Genomic DNA, 25,122 nt, shown 5'->3' with positions numbered 1-25,122 from the left:
TTCTTGAGCATTTTCTTCTTCCTTGGGAAATCCATAGCAAAATGACCCAATCAGTACATGATTTACCCCAATTCCATCTCCTCCAACCACTACACCAATTACATGTCGGTGGCATAACTTAGTGGCTTGGTGTGAACCACCACACCAACAACCATCCTCCAATTATTTCTCCTCCTCCATGGGCAGGCAAGTGGTGTGATAAAGAAACGTGGGTTGAGAGACAAGTGACAAGTGGAATACAGAGTCCAAATGAAGGGGAGGGTGCAATCCTCGAGCTTAGGCATTGGCTTTAACTTTGGGTAGGCCATGGCCATGGATGTTTTTATCGAAGGCAAACTTATATATTAATATAAAATCCTAGCAAAATTTTATCAATCTAGTTTTCCAAGTTTCATAATATTGATAGAACATAGTACATTTTTACATATTTTCTTTTGAATTTAGAAGAAAAATATGTTAATCCTAGCGAAACTTCAAAACTTTTTGCATAACAATTTCAAATCTTGGCGAATGTTTCAAACATTTATTTTTATTAGGGCAAACACACTTTCAACACCAATATAAAAGTATCACTTTTAAGTGAAACTAACGTATCCATGGCCATGGCTCTCATCAAAGATTGTACGACTACTTGCACCTCTTCTCCTCTTTCCCACAACCATTTCAGCCGTACGACCATCGAACATGGATGTGATCCATCTCAGGGAGCGCCCCTTTTGTGAGATGGCGTCTGCCTAGCATGAGAAAGAAATGGGGCAAGTGACACGTGGAGTAGTGAGTCAAGATGAAGGGAAGAGTGTGAAGCCTCGAGCTGTTTGAGGCATTGGGTGTGGCTTGGTTGCATGGCTCTCATCAAAGCCTCTACTACTACTACTACTTGCAACTCTTCTCATCTTCATCCCCTTTGCTCGCTCCCAACCTTGAAGGTCTAAGAAGCTGCCACAAGCACATGCTCTTCCTCCTCTCCTCGTCTTCATCTCTCACACCCATCTTTCCATCTTTGGTTGAAGACACTGAGTGTTGAAATGCCTCTTTTGATAGATGGAGTCCATCTTTCCATCTAAGGGTGAGGACACTCCTTTTTGAGAGATGGAGTCCGCCTAGCATGGGAAAGAAATGGGGCAAGGAAGAGGGGGAATAGCGAGTCAAGATGAAGGGAAGGGTGGTAAGGCTGGAGTTCTTTGAGGAATTGGATGTGGCTTGGGTCTCATGGCTCTCATCAAAGCTTCTACTACTACTATTACTACTGCTACTTCTGCTTCTTGGACCTTTTCTCATCTTCATCTTCATCCCCTTTGCTCTTTCCCAACATGCATATGGCCTTCCTCCTCCTCCCCTCGCCTTCATCTCTCGCACCCATCTTTCCATCATCTCTGCATCACCCACCATAGCCCCCAACCCCGCCTCGTCATCTCCCCTCAACTCCCACCTCTTTGGCTCAAGAGCTGTTGTGGGTTGCTGCTCTTCTTCGTTTTGAGCCATGCCAATTGCTCCACAGCTTCTGCATTTGAGCTCGCTTTGCCAGGAGGTGGACGGGCAGCACCAGTAGAAGAGCAGATGCTGCCCCCCCGAGGCAACTGCCCCACCTGCATCGGCGTCGTGGATGAGACTCTTGGCGCCTGCGGCGCCGCCCTCAACTGCGTCTCCACTTTTGATGACAGGTCTCCACATTGAAGTACAAATTTCGTGATTTCGTTTAATGTTTTTAGCAAATGAATGAAGCGAATTTCAGGCTTGTGGCTCATACTGTACTGTAATCCGCATCGCCGTGTGGAATAAAGCCTTTCTTTAGCTTGGTTAAAGCGCTTACGACTCCCTTAAAGCTGACGTTGATGGACCAGCTGTCCGTTTTCTCAGGCCCGCTTTCTTCATTGCCCCGTGGGAGTTTCCGGGAAAGCTGCCTGATGCTCTTCAGCAGATGCAGCAGATTCTTGGCAAAGAAGGTGGCGCAATCGCGGAGCAAGGAGACAGGTACTTTGATGTTTTGTTGGTCATACCGGTACGTTGAACTTACATCGAATGCATACGGATTTATTTTATCTCATTCAGGTACATACACGCAATCTTCACTGAGAAAGATGGGACGATGGATGACGTGGAGTTCTTATTCAGCATTCCATCAATAGATGCAACCGTGAACATGCGGGCTGCGTCTCGAAGACTTTTCACCAAAGATAATGGAAGGAATCTGGAAAGATTGGAAAGGATAAGACAAGCCCTTACTTGGGAGGAGGTACGCTCAGGCAATTGCGTTCGGGATCCCATTGTACATCTTTGCGTTTCTGGGTTTTCTTTTGTCCTTTTTTGGCCGTTGAAGGGGCTTATTTTTCTCGATTCCCAAGCTTCCAGGGAGACTGTCAAGCAACCATTCACATTTGTGTTAGCTGCTAATCATATGCTTTTTGTCTATCACCATTGCCTGCGTTCAATTTATAAAACCTCTTTGAGTGGGGTCTGCTCTTGTAGAATAGCCCTCACGTTGACATCATTAGTGACAAATAACTATTAGAATTTGTAACTTAGAATCTAATACCTTTAATGTTTCCCAAGGTTTTGTCTCAACATTATCTAGGGTCGCTTCTTTCAAACACCTGTCTTGAACACTAGATAGCTTCAACATAAATATTTATCTGGTTTTTTCCCCTTTGACCTAGAGTCCACATTCTGGTCCCTTATAGGTGCAGCTAATGCTATCATGCCATTACACTGACCACCTTGTTGAGTCTGGTTTGTCGAGTTGGGAAAAATGGGCATCAGCCCTGGGTCACATCTCTCAGCTCCTGACAATGCATGTTGTTCCTTTTTGAAACAGGTACCCGTTCTGAGAAACAGGAGCCGCAAGCTTTTCTTTCTAGAGTCCCCCTGGGACACATTTGGTCCTGAGCCACCTCCAACATTTGATTACAAGGAGAAGTTAGAATTTGTGCCCGATTAATGCTGTTGGAAAAATTTCCTTTGTATAATATTGTAATCATTGTGATAAGATGTATCAGGGAAATGTACTTGTTGACCTGGCAGCAGAGTTGTTGATATTTGATGTAACCAAAATCAGCTGGCAGCTTCCCATCTTGTGTTTGTTTGATGTTATTACTCTGAATTTGTTAAAGTGTTTTGAATTCTGCTGGAAGCGCTAGGGCTGTGGCAAGAATCCAACGAGCTTGAATGAAGAGATTTTGGGCTACTTCTTGATTAGCCTTCTCCTTTAGTGCTAGCCTTCGTCATGGCTGAGTCTGCCCTTCACCTCCAGACTGCCGGCAGAAACTCAATATGAAGACACTGTATAAATGGATGCTCAAGTATGTGTGGGTGTGTGGATTTTGTAGGTGTGGGAGCATATGTTTATACTATGGTCTACACCCAGTGTTGGGTGCTGATGACGTCAGTGGGGATGTCATATTAGCTTTGCCCTGCTATGCATCATGGAGTTTATGGTTTTCAGGAGTGACTATCATGAGATTGAAACTGCACTATGTTGCGTTTGTAGAGGTTGAGTTTGGGCACATTCAGCGTACATGCAAATTTCACCTTGTGAAGTTATTGTCCATGTTGCGGCCTGCTGGTATTGCGATAATTCTTTCTATCTTAAGTGGTGTGTTCCCCTATTAGCTTGATTTAGATGCTCGTTTAAGAGAGACTAAGATGAAATAGTTTAGTCTTCACAAGCAGTTGTAGCTTGAATGAAGAGATTTTGGACTACTTTTTGATTAGCCTTCTCCTTTAGTGCTAGCCTTCATCATGGTTGACTTTGTCCTTCACATCCGGAGTGTCGATAGAAACTCAGTACAAAGACTTTTTATAAATGGATGCTTAAGTATGTGTGGGTATGTGGATTTGTATGTGTGAGCATATGTTATACTATGTTCTACACCCACTGTCGGGCAGTGATGATGTTAGTGGGGATGTCTCTGATATGCATGATGAAGTTTATGGTTTTCAACCTTACGAGTGAGAATTATGAGTCTAGAGAACTATCATCAAACAAATCAAACAAAGCAATGCATAGCCAGTATGCAATATTAATATGGATGTGATATAGATTTTGCTTTGACTATTGTGAAGAGCGCTCTCAACTTCAACGAACGAACTCAAATTTTTGGATAAAGAATGTAGATATCAGAGTAGATTTTAACATGTTTGAGTTTGAGGAATATTCACATCGAAAAGGCACAAAATTAAATTTATTTGACGAGTGGTATACAATTTGTTGCCTCTTACACATATAGGCTATAGCTAGAAACTATTCCCACTCGAAGGAAAAATGAATTATAATTTACAAAAAACTAGAAGAAATAAGTTAGGGCATGCGTAGAGACAAGTGTACATGAACCCTAGGTTTAATAACACAATTCCATTTCTATTGCTACCCATTATGTTATGCATCAAGTGGTTTTGATAAGAGCTCTCAGGTTTTCTTTTGCTATAAATGGTTTGTCTTTGCCTGACAAAGTAGGTTCTTTGAGCTCAAGGTCATCATGGTTTCTTCTTTAAGCAAATGCCCATATTGTATAGCTTTGAAGTGAGTTGGACTCGAGGAATTTTAACAACAGTCTTGTTGCAAGTAGCATTCCTACTGTCCAACAACTTTTGGTCTTTCTCTATATCAAAACATGTTTCTCTTCATTGGAAGTGCTCCAAGTACCTATTTAAGGGAGTTAAAGTTTTCAAACATTTGAACATTATAAGAGGCTTAGTTTAGCTAGACCCTCTTCAATCTTGATGGGAATGTACATTTTTTGTTAAGAACTTCATCGGTTGAATTTGCCTCTATGGTCATATGTTAGGAATGTTTCATAGTGCTTGCTGTTTCTTAGTGTCATGTTGACTATAATATTGAGACTACAATAAAAGGGGGGAACCAAGAGGGATCGATACTTTCTTCTTGTCTCAACAATGTTCTACCAAAAGGTTCCAAGAAATAAAGATGGCAAACGAGGGGAGGTAAAATAGAGTACTTGAGACTCCACCATGGAATTTTCAAGACTATTGGCCTCTGCGAAGAAAGAAATGAAAGAAAACTCAGGTGAGACAAGGAAAATAAGGAAAAAGCTCCTAAATTTTTAAAAGAATGTGATGCACCAGCTTTACTTTATTTTAGTTTAGAGAATAGTTAATAAATTTAAGGGATTTAAGGTTTATAAAAATAGATATATGAAGTCAAATATAATTTTGTATTATTAAATACTAAAATAGAGTCCTTTTGTTTAAGAATATGTCTTGATAACCAAGAAAGATAAAATCCGACGCTTTTCTAAAGATCTTGCGTTTTGTGTTGTTTACAGTAATTTTTTGCAGAAAGTGCCCACACAAGGTTGTAGATCAATTGCATTTCATTTCTTTTGGCTGGTCACATGGCTATATTTGTAGGTTATACCAGAATGATATGTTCAAAACGAGTTGCTAATTCTATCACGGTCTTCTTATAGAAAGGCTACAATAAGGCTAAGAGTGTCTATAGACATGGGGATGGATATGTATTTGAATTTCTCAACAAATTCCAAAAAGTATTCCTTGATGACTTGTGCATACACTCAGGAAAAAGGATCACTTGAAATGCATTGAAGATGTACTAAAGAAATCTAGGGAGTATGGAATCTCCTTGGACCCTCTCAAATGTAAATTCCTGGTCACACATGGAGTAGTGTTGGGAGTATGGAATCATCATGGAGCTTCCCCCCTGCTAACAAAATGCTAAGGGTCCCAAGTATTCATGGGCCATGCTAGATGATATAGAAGGTTCATACTTAGGTATGCTATGATTGCAAGGCCCTTATATAAGCTACAGGTCAATTTCATTAGGACACAAGAATGCAAACAAGCATTAAAAAACCTCAAGTGGAGATTGATAAAAATTCCCATATTGGTGGCTCTGAATTGGGACATTGAATTTCATTTGCATACAGATGGTTCCAAATATGTATTAGGGAGTGTGTTATGTCAGCTTGGCAAATACAACAAAGACTGGCCAATCTACTTTACAAGCAGGCAGTTGAATGACATAGAGGTCAGTTACACTACCACCAAAAGAGAAGCCCTAGATATGGTCTAAAGTGTGAAGAAATTTTGACATTATTTATTGCTCATTGACTTTGAATTTTACATGAATCATCAAGCCCTATTGTTTCTTGTGAATCAACCATGCACCACCGATCAAATCGCCAAATGGCTTCTACTACTCCAAGAATTCAATTTCAGGATAGTTGTAAGGAAAGAAGCTCAGTATTACATTGCAGATCATGTGTCACAATTGATGACTGAAGAAGAGCCAAAAGGAATAGAAGATGACCTACCAGAAGCTGCTCTATTTCCAATTGATGTAGTTCTTGAATAGTGTGTAGACATCATTGGGTATTTAATGATAGGAAGACCACCCCTTGAATATAGACCAGTGGAGAAAGATAATCTTCTTGAACTTGAAATATTTTTTCTTTTCACCTTCGACATTTTAGCTTTTAGATACCCTGTTGGTGTGGCATCTACATCCATTGAACTCAACCACTTTCTAGCCCATATCTTATTAACTAGTTGAGAAAGGCCAAGTTCCTTGTTCTTATCCACATCAAGTACTTTACTGTTTATCTCCTCATCTAAAGTGAGAAAAAACAATAATGCTGATAGAGCAACTTCACTTTGAACCATTCAGGTGACCACTTCATCCAAGTGACTATGCTTGCTCTTTTTTCCAAAGAAACATTGACCATTAAGGAGCTACTAGCATACATCTTTTGTTATTCCATTTGGAATGAAATTTAATGGCCTCCACCAAACAATGGAGATCAATTTTATTATTTCTAGTACTGCTGAGTTGCAGTATGCTCTGGTGCTGCAAAGGGCTAGAACCTGCATGTTTCAATTCCATTTGCAAAGACCCTCTTTTTTTGCACTCCCTTTTTAGTTCCTTTATCATTTCTTCTTGTTATCTTCGTACAATTTGTGCAAAAAATGGTTATCCAAATTTCATTGATTTGTGAACAAGGAAGATGGATCAATAAGTACTATAGCCATGTTGAATGCTAATAACCCCTGCACTTCTTTCTTGATACGAGAGGAATCTTGATTTTTTGGCATGTTCAAGCAGTAGTAGTGCAACTGAAAGGATGTGATGTCTCTTTCTCAAGGGCGATATCCAAGAGCATGATAACCAACTTGAAAAATTGCATGGATGGAATATCCAAATTGTGAGCTAAGTTTGCTTGAGTTGCAAAGCACTTGATGACATCTACTCTCAAGGGGATTTTTGAGCAATACGATAAGAAGATGTGTCACAAGATGACTTTTCTACAAGAGAAAGCCACCAATGCAACAAAGGCAGTGCTACATGAGGAAATGCTTAGGGAGGGTCCAGAAGCCAAGGTAGAGGAGGCAGAAGCGAGAGCCTTGTAGGCACAAGAGCAAGCTGAGGCAATTAAAAAAATGGTCAAAATGGAAAGTCATAGAAGAGAAGAAGAAAAGTGCATCAAGGAGCTCCAGGATAGGCTTGAAGATGTCAGAACAGATGGGGACAAAGCTAGCAACAATGCAAAATCATCTTGAAGATCAAAGAGATGAAAAGAAGGCTCTTTAAAACGGCTCTGCAACATGTAGAACACATTGAACATTGCAAAATACAAGATGATGGAGGAACTAATAAGGCAGAATGCAAACACTAGAGTGGTGATGGAGGAGCTGCGAGAGAGCTTCAAGGGAAGGAAGGATGGGGCAGAGAGCAGCCACGGTGGAGAAGACAAAGAGGCAGCTCTCTAGGCCAGGAAGGATGAAGAGAGTAGCAACAGTGGAGCAAGTTACAGCACCCACTGTGAAACTTTTTATCTAGAACCACTTTTTACAATGTTGGAAAGTTAGGCACAAGACCCTACAACAAGATTATGATAAGGGTGTGCACGAGCTTGCAATGGCTTTTGAAAGTTTTGAAAAGCAGTTTTTCATCATGAGATATTTCCAAACTAGAGTGGAAGTCTTAGAAATAGCCCATCTTGGTGCTATTGATCAATTTAAGAAGCTTCAAGAGATATTGAGGGAATGAGATGAAGCTATTACATGGAGTGAGCAAAGAGTAGAGGAGCTGAAGGATAACATACGTAGCCTTAGGGTAAGGGAGCAAAGAATCAAGAAGAAAAATTTTCATCTATAGGGTTAGACTGTGGTATTGATTGCCACCATAGTTAAATCATATGCCTATCATGTTATGCAATAGGGTCCGAAATGCTCTATTTGCTAGACCCACATCATAGATGACTACATTATCTAATGGCCTTCATGCTACCACCTTGTGCATATTTTTTGATTTGCAGTGTTTGCATATAGACTATTTGAGTTGCCACTGCCCAAGTTATGGAGAGATCAAATGTGCCTCCTTGTTGCTATAATTATCAGAAGTGAGAAAGTAGATGCTGCATCTCAATTTTCCATTTGGTTGAAATTTGTAAGAGATAAGGAGCTTGAACTGAAGCCCGAGTCCAATCCCAAGCCTCTAACTCAAAGAAAGGGAGGATCCATTCCCCTTTAGGAAAGGAGCAAGAAGGTCTAAGACTACAACGAGGGAGCTCAAAGCAAGGAAAGAGGAAAATGACATGCAGGGAGGGGTTGGGCCCCTGAAGGAAGCAACCATCCTCCTTCACGATTTAAGGAGCAACGAGCATCAAGACTACAATCAGGGAGCTCAAAACGGTGACCTGCTCAAAGCAATGTGGAACCAACCCCCTGAAAGGAAGGAGTCTTTAAGATGTAATGTCCGTAATCTGTATATGTAGTCTATTGAATTATTATTGTTCTCCAAAGATTACTTGGGAGATGTATCTATTTTAGGATAGCACTTTGCAACAATGCAATTTGTTTTAGTATAGCAGTGGTTGGTTGCAGCTAGGAGGTTGGTTGCACACTAGGATTATAAGATGAATGGCATACAATTTATTCGTTTAGGATTTGTGGTCACCAGCCTGGTGGGTAAAATCTGACAATAGTTAAAGAGAACCATCCTAAAGCAGACTATTTTTAGTATAGCACTTTGGAACAATTTTCGTTCTAGGATAGCATGGCAATAGTGCATGATAAGAGGTCACAACAAACACGTTGCACACTAGGACATTAACTGCCACCAACATGGTGGTTTGCTTCTACCATTACAAGATAAATGGCATTTAATTCGTCCGTTTAGGGTTTAGGGATTTGTGGATTAGTGGATTAGTTATGGGATTTACTAAAACAAGTGCGGTGGTTGTTTGAGATACACTAAAGACAAGCACGAGATTTATCATTTGGGATTTAGAAAAAAAGTGTGGTTGTTGTTTGGGATTTTCTTTTACTGGTATTTACAGTTATGGGATTTACTAAAACAAGCATGGTGGCTATTTAAGATATACTAAAAACAAGTGTGGGATTTATCGTTTGGGATTTATAAAAACAATTACCAAAACAAGCACGGTGGTTGTTTAGGATTTACTAAAAGAATTGTAGTCTCAAATACATTTTACATTTTCTAGGGTGGTTGTTTAGGATTTACTAAAAGAATTGTAGTCTCAAATACATTTTCCATTTTCCAGGATAAGTGGATACTATTTCCTTGCAATGAGACTACATTTTCCTAGTACTATCTTAGTCATGCTCATCCACTACTCCAAGACACCCCATGATGTGCTCATGTGTGTCTAAATCTAATTTGAAGAAACTATTTCCCTTCTTTTGTTGTGGCATAGGTAACATCTGGAACTTAATAGCTCGTACTAGATGAGAATACACAAAAGTTTGAGGACTTTTATGTAACAAAACGTAATTGTGGCCTCTCATGGATGTTTTTTTGTACCAAAAACCTCCAACTACTACATCCCACTTCTCATAGATTGTTCCCCAATGATCCTCAAATGCTTCCTCAACCGTGTTGGGTCAATGTTTGCTTGGGTGTAGCCAATCGCGAAACTATTTTTGAGGCCATTTTGGGACCGCGACGCGATGTGCTCCTGGGTGAATATTAGAATTTTGCACAGACCCACGCTCTCGTTGGAAATTTTCTCGACATCATGAAGGTGCACGGGTGTAATAATGAGACATAATGTATTAGTTGAGAACACCACATAGCTCGACACACAACATCTTTGCACTACTTTGCACAGTGCAGTCTCTGGCTTATGCCGCTTGATCACTTATCATTGTGTAGCCTTTTGCTACAGCTTTGCCACCTATCACTGGGCATGCACCCATGCAGATTATTAAAATTGAAGGTTGGCTTGGAGAGACCATGGCATTGGTTCTTGGTGTAATACTTAGATGCAATCTATCATTTGGAATACCACCACAGCACAGTATCTAGCCTGACCACCTGTCATCGTGTAGCCTTTTTCTGCATCTTTATTTGTAGCCCATGCAAATCATAGGTTGGTTTGGAGAGACCATCGTGTTGGTTTTTGGCATAATAATGAGACACATTCTATCATTCTGAGCATTGCCTTAGTGCAGTCTTTGGCCTGACGATCTGTCACCGCCTAGAATTCAAGGTTGTCTTGGAGAGACCACCGCACTAGTCGTTGGAGTTATAGCTCTATTACCTCTTTTTATGTATTACATGAGGAGGTCTATTACCACCATGTTGGCAAATAGAAGGAGATCTATGAAAGCCACCGCACTGGTTCTTTGAGTTATATATTTGTGTACCAAGGAAATTGTATTCCGTTGTGCAACCAAGCAAAATGCAATTGATGATATGGCCCTTGAGGGGCCCCCTTTAGGGGCAAGGGCCATATTGATGTGCAATTTTTGTCAATTGCATTTTCTCAAAGTTTAATTGTATTTTTCTAGATGTATCTCCATGTAACCACAACGGTGGGGTCGTTGGGGTTATTTTAGCACTATTTTGGTCATAAACCAAGGAAATTGTAGTCCTTCTTTCTTGGTATTTTAGTCCTTGTTGCAGTAAATATAAATGAGGGCAAAAGTACAATTTATCGAATGAAAATCGAGCAAAAGAGATTACAATGTACATCTACGTCCAATAACAGGTTATATAAAAATTATCAACTTATACCGAGCAAAAATTGAACATAGGATCTTACATTTATAAAAACTTGGCAATTGTTGAGAGCCTTAAAGGCCAAAAGATTATAGGTAGAGGAAATTTGTACAACTCAGTTTTTCGCTAGTCTAGCCTATTGTATTAAAAAGTTTTAGGGAGCCAAAGGAGGATATGATGGAGAGGCCAAAGACCATGCACATTACTACAATGAGATTACGGCCCCCCTAGCAAGTCGAGAGTACTCTACTCTGAAAATATTGAGGCCTTCATCCAACATCTAAGGGGAATCCATACAGCACAACCATAAAGAGGCCCTCTGTCCACATGTCATCTAAGGTGATGACATTCAGATGTGTGGGGAATAGATTGTGGGGACAAAGGGTCTCCACTAGTGCTAGCATTTCTACTCCAGGTGAGTGTAACACAATCACCTTATATGAGAACGCAGATAACATTGGGATCACAGAGCATCAAGGGGGGGTGGTAGTAGGCATGCATGCTAAGTGGGTCAGATGAGTAGGGGGTGATGAGAGCTGGAGGAGGGAGCATGGAGCAAACTAGAGTAGGGGTAGAAAAGAGCTAGAGGAGGGGTGTGGAGCAAGGTAGCAGAGCATGGGCAGATCAGAGCAATGTAGTAAAATGCCAAATGCCAAATGCCACGTAGTAAAATGCCTAAATGCCTGAGGTTCCATCCATATTAATTACAGGCCACCATGGTGAAATCCCCTAGATGGGCTGGTAATCATGAAGAAGACTCCATGTGGTGCCATTCGGGTGGTTGGTAATTAATTGCCAGCCTGATGGAATCTTAACCATGACATACATGGCTGATGAGAGCCACCACTACCAAGCAGTAATTCCCACAACGGTAAATCATGAAGCTATAATCACTCATTACCATGCACTCTAGTTCTCTACTGAGAATGCAAGACCAGTGAAATTGGAAAATTTTTAGTGCACTCGTAGTGAGCATGCATGCTAAAGTGTGGTGGTGGGTGAGTGGTGGCACGATGGAATCGTAGCCACGACATATGTGGCTGATGACAGCCACCACCATCCGGCAGTAATTCCCAAAAAAGTAAAACATGAAGTCTAATCACCTCTAATCCCTTATTACCATGCACTCTAGTACTCTCCTGAGCATGCAAGCCTAGTGACTAGTAATTTACTGCACTCGTAGTAGTCATGCATGCAAGCAAGGTGGTGGTAATTGGAATCTCAATAATTGCGGGCCACTGTGGTGGCTGGTAATTAACTACCAGCGTGGTGGGTCTTAGCCACCACCATAGACGTGGTTGGGAATCTTAGATGCCACCACCTCTAATCATTCATTACCATGCAAGTCAGTACTACTGCCTTGAATAATTCAAAATTCAGGCCAACCACCATGGTGGCTCTCCCCTTAATAGTAGCTAGGCTATAACCACCGTGTTGGCTCTCACCTTAACAGTGTAGTCCAACTACAAACTGCTATTCCATTCCCTTAGCCATTTCTTCTTCTATCCCTCTCAAACATTTCGTTCTCCATTGCAATCTCAAGCCTCCACTATTCCATTTCCTTCACTGCTTCATCTTCTATCCCTCTCAACCATTTCTTTCTCCCTTGCGATAGGACTGCAAACTCAACCTCCAATATTCCATTTCCTTCACTATTCCATCTTCTATCCCTCTCGACCATTTGTATCTCCCTTGCACTCTTCCTGCAACTTCTATCCCCTGTCATAAAGGACCCTGCATAGCTGGGAGGTCCTCATACAATCTTTCCTCCCCCTCTGAGCACAGTGTGAGAGCCCCTCCTTCCCTGATCTTGAAATTGTGACATATGGGAGCTCCTCTCTTGCTCTTCAAAAGCCCAATTTGGATGCTCTCTAAAACTTCACAAGGTTGGTACAAGAAGTGAACGTCAAGGAGGGGGAACTAGTCTGTCAAGGTGAGAAGATTACCATCAATGAAAGCGTGATTGAAAATGCTCTAGGAATTTTTGGAGGCTGTTTGCAAGCACACTTTTTTGAGAAGCAGTGGAAGAGACAGGATATTCTAGACGTATACCCCAATGCTTAGATTAGTAAAGATGGAGTCAAGATTTCAAGCTTGCCAACAGACCTCCAAGATGTGCTGAAGAAGACTTCACTTCTTTCCTGATATGAGAGGAACGTGCAAGTTCTAGCAAGTTCAAGTAGCAGTAGAGCAATTGAAAGGACGCGATGTATCTTTCTCAAGGGTGATCTCCAAGAGCATGTTAACCAACCTGAATAATTGTGTGGATGGAAAATCCCAATTGTCATCTTAGTCTGATGGCGTTGCAATGCACCTAATGGCATCTACCCTCAAAGGGATTTTTGAGCAATACGACAAGTAGATGTCTCAGAAGGTGACTTTTCTACAAGAGAAAGCCACCGATGCAGCAAAGGCAGCAAAAGTTGAGAAAAGTCTCAAGGAAGGTGCAAGAGCCAAGGTAGAGGAGGCACAAGTGAGGGCATTGCAAGCACAAGAGCAAGCTGAGGCCGCTACAAAATTGGTCGACATGGAAAGGCATAGAAGAGAAGAAGCAGAAAAGCACATGAAGGAGCTCTGAGATAGGCTCAAAGAAGTGAGAAATGATAGGTACATGGTAGACAAGGAGCTAGAAAAGATGCAAAAGGATCTTGAAGAGAGCCAAAAAGGAGGGTCTTTACAATGTGGCTATGCAACATGCAGAACACATTGAATATTGAAAAAGACCAGATGATGGAGGAGCTTTAAAGGGAGAATGCAGAAACCAAAAAGGTGATGCAGGAACTACGAGAGAGCTTCAAGGCTAGGAAGGATGGGGCAGAGAGTAGCCAAGGGGGAGAAGACAATGAGGCAGCTCCCCAAGCCAAGAAGGATGCAAAGAGCAACCATGGTGGAGCAAGTTCCAGACACCATGGTGGAGCAAGTTCCAGCCACCATGGTGGAGCAATTTGTAGCAGCCAGGGTGAGGTTTGTTTTTTTGAAACACTGTTGGAAGTCCAAAGAGCAAGCTAAAAGAACTTGCAAGAAGATGAGGATAGATGTTTGCACAAGCTTGCCATGGATTTTAATAGTTATATGAAAAGCAATCCGTCGGTCTCAAGAGATTTCCAAACTAGAGTGGAAGTCTTGGAAATGGTCCATGAAGATGTTTTTCAGCAATTTACATAGCTTCAATAGATGCTAAGGGATTTAGATGAAGCTATTCCACACAGTGAGCAAAAAGTGGAGGAGATGAAGGAGAACATCCACAGCCTTAGGATGAGAGAGAAAGGAATCAAGTAGCATGTTTGTCATGTACATACAAGACTGTGGTATTGATGGCCGCAATAGTTAAATCGGATACCTATCTTGCTATGCAGCATGGTCCCAAATGCATGGTCTGCCATACCCCCATCATAGATGACTGATGTATCCGATGGCCTGTGTGCTACCACCCAGTGCACGTGTTTTTCTTTGGAGTGTTTGTGCATACAAAATTGCTATGTAGAGAATGCCATTTGCCATTGCCCAGGTCATGGACAAATAGAATGTGCCTTCCTGCTAAGTTATCTATGACAAGAAAGAAGATGTTGTAGCTCAATTTGCCATTTGGGCAAATGATCTTAAAGACAAGGAGCTCAAATTGAAGAAGGCCAAGATCGAGCCTGGCTGCAAGGAAAAGGAGCCTGATGGGAGGAACTAGATCCCTTGAGGAAAGGAGAAGAAGGGCCGAGCATGCAACGAGGAAGCTCAAATCAAGGAAAGAGGAAGCGGCATGAAGGGAGGGGCCGATCCCCTGCAGGAAGGAACCAACCCCATTCTGGAAAGGAGCAAGGAGGGCTGAGCCTGCAATCAAGGAGCTCAACAAGGTGTCCTTAAGATGTAATATGAAGTAAAGGAGTCTTTGAGATTGTAATCTATGTAATCTGTGTGTAATCTATTGAATTGTAAATCTTCTCCAGAGTTTACTTGGGCAATGTTTTCTCAGCTATGTGACTAAATAGTGTCCTTTGATCCATGCCAACGCAGTGATAATAATGAGATGAAAGATTTTGATTTGAAAAGTAATGTGAGATCAGTGTGAGATGAAAGATTTTGATGAGATCACTAATGTGAGACTGAATGATTTTGATTAGTGAACTAGTGTGAGATGAAAGATTTCGATTACACAACTAATGTGAGACGAAAGATTTCGATTAGACAACTAAGATGAGACTGAAGAATGAGAAGGTCGGGCTCAATGAACTCTCTCCCTATTTAAGTGCAGTGCAGACACAACTAAGAGCCCATTATGAAATCTAGCCCCAAAACTTTGTACACCAATCCACCTACAATGAATATATGGCATAATCAAATAACTTTGGAATGTTTTTGTTCTATCTGAAAATGATGTTGGATGGCATCCTCACAGAAATAGACTTGGAGAAGGAGGAAAATAGTTGCAAGGAGGACATGCTTTGGTGGTGGGTGTATTACTTCGAGTCGGCACAGACAGTGAATATTAATTTCCTTGGCTATTGTTTTTCTTGCTCCTTTAAGGTACTTGTCAAGCTCATGATATTAACTATGTTGACACATTATGGAAACAAGAGGCACACATGCCTAGAGCACTGCCCCCAAGAGGCTGAGTATAACTGCTATTGCTCCGCTTTCAAAGGGCATCAAAAATAGAAAGTTTGTAGTAGCTAGAGCTCTACCCCTAATGGGGCAGTGCTAACAAAAATCATACACCCAAAGTCCACAACTTGTAACTTAAAGAAAAAAATTAATTGGCTAGTATTGAATGTTCAAATGAGTACATATCATGTATCAAAAATCATAGATCGCAATCATGGATCACAAGTAGCTCCTCTCCTGTACATATATCATCTATGGTTTCAACACAAATGTATCCATATTCTGCAACATCTGCTCTCCTCCTGGAGATGGAACAAGGTGGTAATTAAGGAGAAAATACATAACAAACATTTGGCTTTGAATTTGTATTCCTATAGTTGTTGATAAACCCAGCCACATTGCCATGCCAAACATCCCCAACAATGTACACCATATCCTCGATAGAAACATAAGGGTCCTCTTGGATAGAGTACTTCCTTGGCCTTGGTCTACTAACCTCACACAATCCTTTCCAATCTTGATACACATATTTGTCACCTCCGTAATGGAGAATATTAGTCCCTCTCTTAATCAAAATCATGCACAAATAAGCCATGGCCATCGCCTGTAATAGTTGACTCATGCACCTCAAAATCCACATTTTTAATCCAAAATACTTCCTTAATGGGGATAGGAAACTTTGATGTTCCAAGTGGATCATGTCTTGGTACGTACATACTTAGACAATATTTTAAAATATATTTTTTTGCATGGAAAACGACAAACCAATTAGCCCAAAAAACATTACAATAACTTGAGAAAAAATCAATTGAAAATTTGGCATATGTATCTTCATGGAAAATATGCATTTTGAAGTCTATTTAGAAAGGCCTTAGCAATGTCCTTCTTGATATAGCGACCTTTGTACCCTAGTTCTATAGCCATATGAGAAGCTTGCATAGTACTCATACTATCAATGGGTGGAGCATTACTTAGCATATTTATTTGTGACATGTTAAGTTGAGGAAAGAATTCACCACCGCCATGACTTGACATATGGAATGTGCCCTCTAATTCTCTCTTTAAATCACATCTAACCCTCACCCTTAGTTGGTATGTAGGAGGAAGCTTTCCTGTATTATATTTTGTTATTGACCATTGATGATTTTGATCACTCCAATCCTAAAGAACTTCCTGGATGAGGTTGAAATCTTTATGGCCCTCCACCACTGGTAATTGTCCATACCAATTACTCTCAATCACAAAGCACACGTCATTGTCCACTTCAAGTTGTAGCAAGTAAGGCATCAACTCACCTAGTAGAGTGTTATCTTCATTGTCTTGCACATCAAACATAAGAGGAAATATGCAAGTTGATGGAGGATTGATACAAGCCTTGTATGGAGAGTCATCAATAAGTATTGTCCTCCTAGAATCACATCTAAAAGCCTTCGATATTTTTGCTAAGGGTTTGAACATAGCCTCAGCACTAGCCTTGTCGGGCCTATTTATCCTCCTCTTCCTATAAGAGTAGCATCCCTACATAGCCCATATCACGAAGAAAGGGGGGTTTTCCTTTACATATATTTGAAGATTTTCTACATTTCAATGCTCCATTGCTATTGACCAAATACCTACATTACATTTTTGTAACAAGATCCTTAGAAATTCAATGCATCTGGGTTGAAAAACCGTATAACTATTGTGGCCATACATAATGGATGTGTGTATTGGTGACTTGAACAAGCAACATGTTAGTAGTAAGCCATTCAAGTCCAATATCATAGTCATCCTTGGCTTATTCCAGGACGATGGAATTGGATGGATTACATATGAACTGTCCGTAAAGTTGCAACACCTTGACTCCTCCAAGCTCCCTTGTGCACTATGTTCAGTTATGTTTGGCACATCATGAAGATGCAATTTTACCTCATATTCACTAGCTCTTGACCACTTCCAAAAGTGCATTGCTATTGAGGTTGCTTGCAATTGTCCACAATTCTGATAGCATGTTGTCTTGTCTAGTAGTTATCTTCTCATTCTTCAAATCATCACTGATTCCAACATCACCAAGATCTAAGTTGACCTCACACTCGTTAGCTCTTGACACCACTTCCAAAAATATATTTCCAATGAGGTTGCTTGTAGTTGTCCCCATTTCCAATGGCATGTTCTCTTGTGTATTAATTATCTCTTTCTCCTTCCTTGCATCATTCATTCCAACATCTTTATTGACCTCAAAATTGCTCTCTCCTGATACCACTTCCAACAATGTACACATTTTTGGTGTCATGTTTTCATTAAATGACATCCACACATAAAGCATTAAGGCACATGGAAGAACAAAGAAGTATGCACCAAGCTACATCAAGCAAAGACAAAAACATCGACAACATGAATTGAGACGCAACAACTTGCCACCTTTAGCCCACATGTTTGTAAATTAGATCTAACCACTTGAGAGTAGCTATGAAAGCACCCAGGGGAGGTATTGACATGTAAACCACACTTGACCACCTTAAGTAGAAATGCATACACTAAGGGGAGGTGATGGAATGTAACTCACATCTAACCACCTTGTAGTAGCCAAAGGATTATGGCACCAAGGGGAGGTGTTGAGAGATATCGTGCCATGAGCACATAGATTAAAGGGCTAAGGTATGGTATAGGAATCCATTCAGAAAGGCAGATTTCACATCCATCTGAAACACGGGCCAACTTCCCTGGGCAGCTAAAGCCAAAACACTGCGAATTGTGGTTAGTCGAGTTATGGGAGCAAAAGTATTTTGATAATCAAAACCATGTACCTATGCAAATCCTTTTGCCATGAGCAATGTGCCATCGGACTTGTACTTGGTCTTGTACACCCACTTGGTTCCGATTATCTTGCATTTTGGTAGTCAATCCACAAGGTCCCAAGTGTTGTTCTTCATTATGGAGTCATACTCTGACTGCATAGTCTCCATCCACCTATCATCGCCTTATGCCTCCTCAAGACAAGTCTTGGGTTCATCAGCACGAATCACTTGGATTCATGCGCCCTTCTTTGCTCCTCTAATCTCTTGGACCAGTGGTGTTCGGATGGTTCCTCCTCAATGGATGGAGGTTCTCTGCCATCCAAAAACTACTTTACTCACTTTGGGAATGGCCGTTGCCATTGTGGTTCTGCAGGCTCTTCATCTTCTTTGTCTTGAATCCTCCCAAGAACCATTGGTGGAGTTTGGTCTGCTATTGGTGGCGGTACTAGATGGATATCCTGGTCCTAGTTGTCTGGGAAGGAAGCATCCTCCTCCAATTGATGCTGCTGTTCTGAGAAGACCACATCGCGACTTACAATTACCTTCTTGGTAATAGGGTTATAGAGATGGTAACCCTTCGCCTCTTCACTGTAGCCCAAGAAAATACACTTCCGGCTCTTCGGTTCCCATTTGGTCCTGGTAGCATGAGGGACATGCACAAAACAGTCACATCCAAAAACTCTGAAATGTGCAACTGAAGGTTTCTTACCAGAAAAGGCTTGTAGTGGAGTCATCCCATTCATAGCCTTTGTGTAGCTACGATTTAGGATGTAAAGTGCAATGTTACATGCTTCAACCCAGAAAGGCTTTGGCAAATCTTTCCCTTTCATCATACTCCGGTCCATTTCACAGTTGATGCACATCTTGCATTCTGCTACTCCATTTTGCTATGATGTATGTGGCGGGGGTTTCTGCCTCTTGATTCCATGACTTTTGTAGTAACTTTTGAATTCAATTGATGTGAACTCTCCACCTCTGTTTGATCTCAACTTCTTCACCTTCCTCCCCGTTTCTTTCTCGACCATTACATGCCATTCCTTGAACCTACTAAAAGCCTCGTCTTTAGTCTTCAGGAAGTATATCCATATCCTTCTATTGTAGTCGTCGATCAGCGTCATGAAGTAGTAGGAACCACCCAAAGCTTCCATCTCCATCTTTCTCCAGAGGTCTGAGTGAACGAGCTCTAGAGGAGCCTTTGCCCTGCTAGCCTCTTTAGGAAAGGGATGTCGATGCTCCTTGCACATCATGCAAGCTTCACATACATTGGGTAAGATTTGAAATTTCTGGTAGGTCTGCAATCATTCCACTTTTATGCATCTCCTTCAAAGAACTAAGGTTTAGATGACCAAACCTCTCATGCCACAGCTTAGTGTTCTTCACATCCGCTCGAGCACTAAAAGCTGAGAGTTCGTAAATGTTGTTGCACCATGTACCTTTACCAATGACCTTTCCTTGAAGATCCAGGATCTGTGCACCATTCTTATCGAATTGAACTTTGAGGTCCCGATTCGTGATCGTGGAAATAGACAACAAGTTCCTCTTGATATCTGGCACATAAAGAACATCGAACAACTATTTTGCAACTCCATCTGACTTGAGAGCAATCGTACCTTTTCCTTTTGCTGAACATTTTGCATCATTGCTGACTACTACCAAGATGTCATTCTCTACCAACTGTAGAGAGGTATACCAATCCTTTTGACTGGTCATGTGGCATAATGCACCACTGTCAATGATCCAAGATTCATCCGCAGGTACATGAACTGCCTCTATGCAAATCTCCTCAATTGCTACGAATAGCTCTATTGGTGCTGCTTGCATGCTATTGCTCGACTCTTTCTTTACTCCGTTCTTCTCATCTGCAATCTTCTTTTGGCACTCATTCCACTTGTGCCCTACCTTGTTGTAATAGAAGCACTTGATCTTCTTCTTTCTCTTTTTATCATCAGAAGAAGATGGGTTACTAGAGTCCTTAACCTTACCTTTCTTTGATCCGGTCCAGAAAGCCGAATCTTCTCTAGTCCTCGTCTTTTGACACATCTCCTCCTCTAGAAGCAACGTGCTGAAATACTCAAAGTTGAGGGGTGGATTTCTATTCTGTGTATTCAGCGCCGCAACAAGACCATTGTACTTTGGTGGGAGAATTTGTATGCACCTTCATGCTAGATTCTCGCTAGTGATGGTGATGCCAATTGCAGTCATCTAATCGCGTAGATTCTTCACCTTGGTGATGAACTTCTCTGCCGCTTCAGACTCAGACAACTTCTCATTCGTGAGTTGAGTCTCCAGATTCTAAATCCGCATCTGATTCATGGTCTCATATTGATTTTTCAAGACCGTCCATGCCTCCTCCACTGTGGTGACATGTTGAATTAACGCCATGGCGGAATCACTGACACTGCAGACAATAGAACACAGTGCATCTGCATTTCTTCTTGTCCACACAAGAATCTCATCCGAAGTTGGTACTATCTATTGTCCTACATTGGCTGGATCTGGTCTCGCAACCGGCCTCACATCCACCCCAGTAGTAGTGTCCCAAAGCTCGTATACACTTAGGATCATCTTCATCTTGAACTTCTAGAGTGGATAGTTAGAGCCATCCAACTTTCCGCTTTTGCCGAACGGTGGGATTCGCAGTCGTGGGGGCTGGGCCATCTCTCAAAATCTGCTCGCAAACAGAAACACACTACCAAATCTTCTTGCTAGAGTCTAGGCTCTGATACCATGTAAGAAAATAATAATACGTCTGTGCTCAATAGATAACAGGATCTCGTACGCAAGAGAGAAAACCAGATAGTATGGAGAATCAAAAATTTGATTACTATAGAACTGATACAATAGATGGCGCTGCCTCCCAACCGTGTGCTCCTGTGAAAGAAGCTTCGATGGCATGCTGGAAACAGTAGAAGACAGAGGCTGGATGCTAAGGAATTAGGGTTGCTGTAGCCAGTGATGAAATGGGCTTCACGGGCTTGCTCTTATATAGCCACCAGTCGTAGTCGGTTAGGCTCAATTGGGTGACCGACCTAGTCCACCCAAAATGTTGACTGGGGGTTGGCCATCGACCATATGATAGAACCGGTGTGCAAAATAGAGCAGCTAACCTACGGTCACCGTTTGGCCCAGAGCCATGCAGTATCTGAGGCTCCAAATGGGCCCTGCAACCCGAGAGTGGGCTGCCCCGAGAAATGCTCCATCTACCCTCAGTGCAGTCAGTCAAGGGATGCCTTCCCACACTTGCATGTAGCCTAGTTGGCAGTGTGCCAACTCTATCTAAAGCCGTCCAGCCATCAGGCCACACATGGCCCCCATCTAGTGTCCAAACCAGGACCTACCGAATAACCGAGCTACTCAAATGCCTTCTCCTCATATGGGGGGCTTACAAGTAGAGTTAGTTGGTTCCCATGTAGTTACACGAGAGTGGAGCATTGATATCTAATATATACTACCTAGGTATATAACTTTAGGGGCTGACTATACATTTGGCTTTTCTATATAACTTGAGATTTAAAGCAATAATTCACCATTTATACATCCTTGGATACGATTGCTTCACTCAGCTGGACCTTATAATTTGAAAATGTTGCATTTAGTTGGATTTGAAGGTTCTATTTTCTTATGACTACTTCACTCATGACATGCGATTAGATGGTAATCCTAACTGTGTGATGTGTTCTTATAGTCTATCTCAGCTTAATGCTGGTTCTCATTCTAAACTATTGTTATTATAGCCTGATAAACACACTAAATGCTAATCTAAGCTTGTGAACTAGATGCAAAGTCATTATTATTACAGTCTGATTCCCGGCTCAATGCTACTCTAAGCCTGTGAATTAGACCAATCCCTCATGCACAATCATTGTTATTACAATCTGATTCCGAGTGAATGCTAATCTTAACCTATGAATTATATGGTCCCTCATGCAATCATTGTCACTAAAACAAGCTCGGTGGTTGTTTGGGTTGAGTATACTATTTGGGATTTACATTTTTCCTTGTTTGGGATTTATTGATTGGGATTTACTAAAACAAGCACGATGGTTGTTTGGGATTTACTAAAGGTTATATTTTGTGGGGGTTGCAGGTAATCCTAAACCAACAAAAATGCATTTTTTGCCAGTGCCTACCTCCTCTAGCCTTAATTGGTGTTTGAGTTGACCCAATCATGATTGCATGATGTTCTAACCACCGAGCTGGTTTAGGACAATCACATTAAGTTGGCTCTAGTGTTTGAGTTGAAGTAGCCACACGGTTGCATGATATTCCAACCACCGGGTTGGTTTAGGACAATCACTTAACTGCTGACCCAACCACGATTACATGATGTTCCAACCACCGAGCTAGTTTAGGACACTCACATTAAGTCCAAGCCAGCCTGGTTATGGTGTTTGAGTTGAACCAGCCACAGGGTTGCCTCATGCATAATCATTGTTATTATAGTCGAATGCTAATATGAACCTATGAATTAGATGGTCCCTCATGCATAGTCATTGTCACTAAAACAAGCTCAGTGGTTGTTTGGGATTAGTATACTGTTTGGGATTTACATTTTCCCTTGTTTGGGATTTATTGATTGGGATTTACTAAAATAAGCACAGTGGTTGTTTGGGATTTACTAAAGGTTATATTTTGTGGGGGTTGCAGGTAATCCTAAACAAAAAAAAATGCATTTCGTTGCCAGTGCCTACCTCCTCTGGCTAGTGCCCACCTCCTCTAGCCTTAACTGGTGTTTGAGCAGACCTAATCATGATTGCATGATGTTCCAACCACCAAGGTAGTTTAGGACAATCACATTAAGTCCAAGCCATCCTAGCTCTAGCATTTGAGCTGAACCAGCCACACGGCTACATGATATTCCAACCATCGGGCTGGTTTAGGATAATCACATAAGTGGTGTTTGAGCTGACCCAACCACGATTGCATGATGTTCCAACCATCAAGCTGGTTTAAGACAATCACATTAAGTCCAAGACAGCTTGGTTATGGTGTTTAAGCTGATCCAACCACACGGTTGCATGATATTCCAAGCACGGGGCTGGTTTAGGACAATCACATAACTCGTGTTTGAGCGGACCCAACCACGATCGCATGATGTTCCAACCACCGAGTTGGTTTAGGACAATCACATTAAGTCCAAGCCAGCCTGGTTCTAGTGTTTGAGCTAAACCAACCACACAGTTGCATGATATTCCAACCGTCAGTATGGTTTAGGACAATCACATTCAAAAGTATAGGCTAGCCTAGTAAACTACCCCAAAGCTCAATCACAAACAACCACCGGACTAGTTTAGGCAACCACTGACCTACGTTGTATCAAGAAATGAAACAAGTAAACTATCCTAAAGCTCAATCACAAGCAACCATCAGGATGGTTTAGGCAACCACTGGGATGGTTTAGGCAACCACTGACCTGCATTGTATCAAGCATGTGTACAATGTGCTCGTCAAACATCTTGTATCCTGTCTGCTTTCTACAAATGTCCTTGTTATTTGCAGAAACTCTCAAGAGATGCATGAAGAGTGGAAGAAATGCATGATCTGTTGAGATATCGAGCTCCACTCGTGATATGCCAGGGTGACCATCATGCATTTATGTCACCGACTTGTTAGCTGAAGATGCAGTTGGTACACCACCCACGAATAATAGCTGGATGATAGCTATCCTTATCTACTCTAGTTCGTGGCTCGATTAGTATGCCACCTTAGTTAGCTGACTTTGGTTTGAGACCCACATAAAGGGTTCTTCTATTTCTTTGTACTAGAGTCCTTTTGGCTTTCACAACTAAGAAGAGGAAAACTGTTTTCAGCCTCCACCTTTGTGTGTATTCCCCCATTGTGTATGTGAGAAAGCCGCAAGTGAGCTTCCTTCCTTCTCTCCCACTATCTTCACATGGTATTAGAGCCTTGTTTATGGTAAGGAGCTCAAGAAAGCAAACCAAGTTCGAGGTGTCTTGGTAAGAGGACCAGTGTTGCTTTCCTTTTTCGAGTTTGGGAGCAAATCTTTGCAAGTAGCACAACCAAAAGTGCAAGAGTGCACTGTTTCAGATTGAGACACTTTTCACGGTGTGGCGAGAGGGTAGTATATGCTGCAGGTGGGGGCAAAGCCCTCGATGACTTTATTTTTCTGAGTCGAGGCCATTTCGGGGCCCGTTTTGAAGGCGGAAGTTCTTCGCAGGCACTCAAAAAAAGGCCTTGCTTTTGTTGTGCGACCACTGCTCTGCTAGTCGGTGAGAAGTTGTCGTAGAAATTGCATCGTATGCCTATGTGCAAAGATATTGGGAGTTGCAGAATCATGCTTGTTGCCTGTTGATGCAAAATCATCACTAGGAAGTGACTGTATGGTCAAATACCACTTTCGTCAGTTTTGCAGATCTGCCCGTGTGAGGCAAAAGCTATGTTTTTTGCAATGACAAAATATTTTGTAGTGTTCTGTAATGGCGTCTGATTCTCTTTCATAGATTGACAAGAACAACTTCCAGGCATGGAAGTTTAGAATGACAAATTTCCTTATGGGAAAAGGCTATTGGGAGTTCATTACAGGAAATGAAGAAGAACCAGTTCTTCCTAATGTTCCCAATCAACAGGAAATGCAGGCATTTAAAGGATGGCATGAGAGAGCCTGAAAAGTTATGTACTAGCTATCTATCAGTATTTTGGATTCTATCATTGTGCATATTCAGGATGCAAGTATGCCAAAGGAGGCATGGGATACTTTGGCAAAAATGTACAACACTAATATGCAAGCCAGAAAAT

At 41.5% G+C, this 25,122-nt stretch overlaps 1 protein-coding gene across 1 annotated transcript; it reads left to right on the top strand.

Moving 5' to 3' along the window:
- Nucleotides 1–1,083: 1,083 nt before the first annotated feature.
- Nucleotides 1,084–3,064, top strand: LOC147885033 (uncharacterized). The gene is made up of 4 exons (XM_087397833.1): nucleotides 1,084–1,661; nucleotides 1,858–1,971; nucleotides 2,050–2,233; nucleotides 2,813–3,064. Exons 1-4 carry the CDS (start codon nucleotides 1,210–1,212, stop codon nucleotides 2,933–2,935), a joined length of 873 nt encoding a protein of 290 aa, XP_087253959.1. The 5' UTR covers nucleotides 1,084–1,209; the 3' UTR covers nucleotides 2,936–3,064.
- Nucleotides 3,065–25,122: the final 22,058 nt, after the last annotated feature.

Source organism: Dipteris shenzhenensis, chromosome 26 (assembly GCF_047967505.1).
Source record: "Dipteris shenzhenensis isolate YYH24624 ecotype China chromosome 26, Dip_SZ_1.0, whole genome shotgun sequence".
Taxonomy (NCBI): Eukaryota; Viridiplantae; Streptophyta; class Polypodiopsida; order Gleicheniales; family Dipteridaceae; genus Dipteris; species Dipteris shenzhenensis.
This window is presented reverse-complemented; position numbering and strand designations above follow the sequence as displayed.

What these genes read in the sequence shown, in the direction of transcription:
- LOC147885033 (XM_087397833.1), top strand. Translation starts at nt 1,210, where the DNA reads ATGGCTCTCATCAAAGCTTCTACTACTACTATTACTACTGCTACTTCT. An exon ending in GTCTCCACTTTTGATGACAG is followed by an intron (nt 1,662 to 1,857) that starts GTCTCCACATTG and finishes CCGTTTTCTCAG; the next exon opens with GCCCGCTTTCTTCATTGCCC. An exon ending in AAGCCCTTACTTGGGAGGAG is followed by an intron (nt 2,234 to 2,812) that starts GTACGCTCAGGC and finishes TTTTTGAAACAG; the next exon opens with GTACCCGTTCTGAGAAACAG.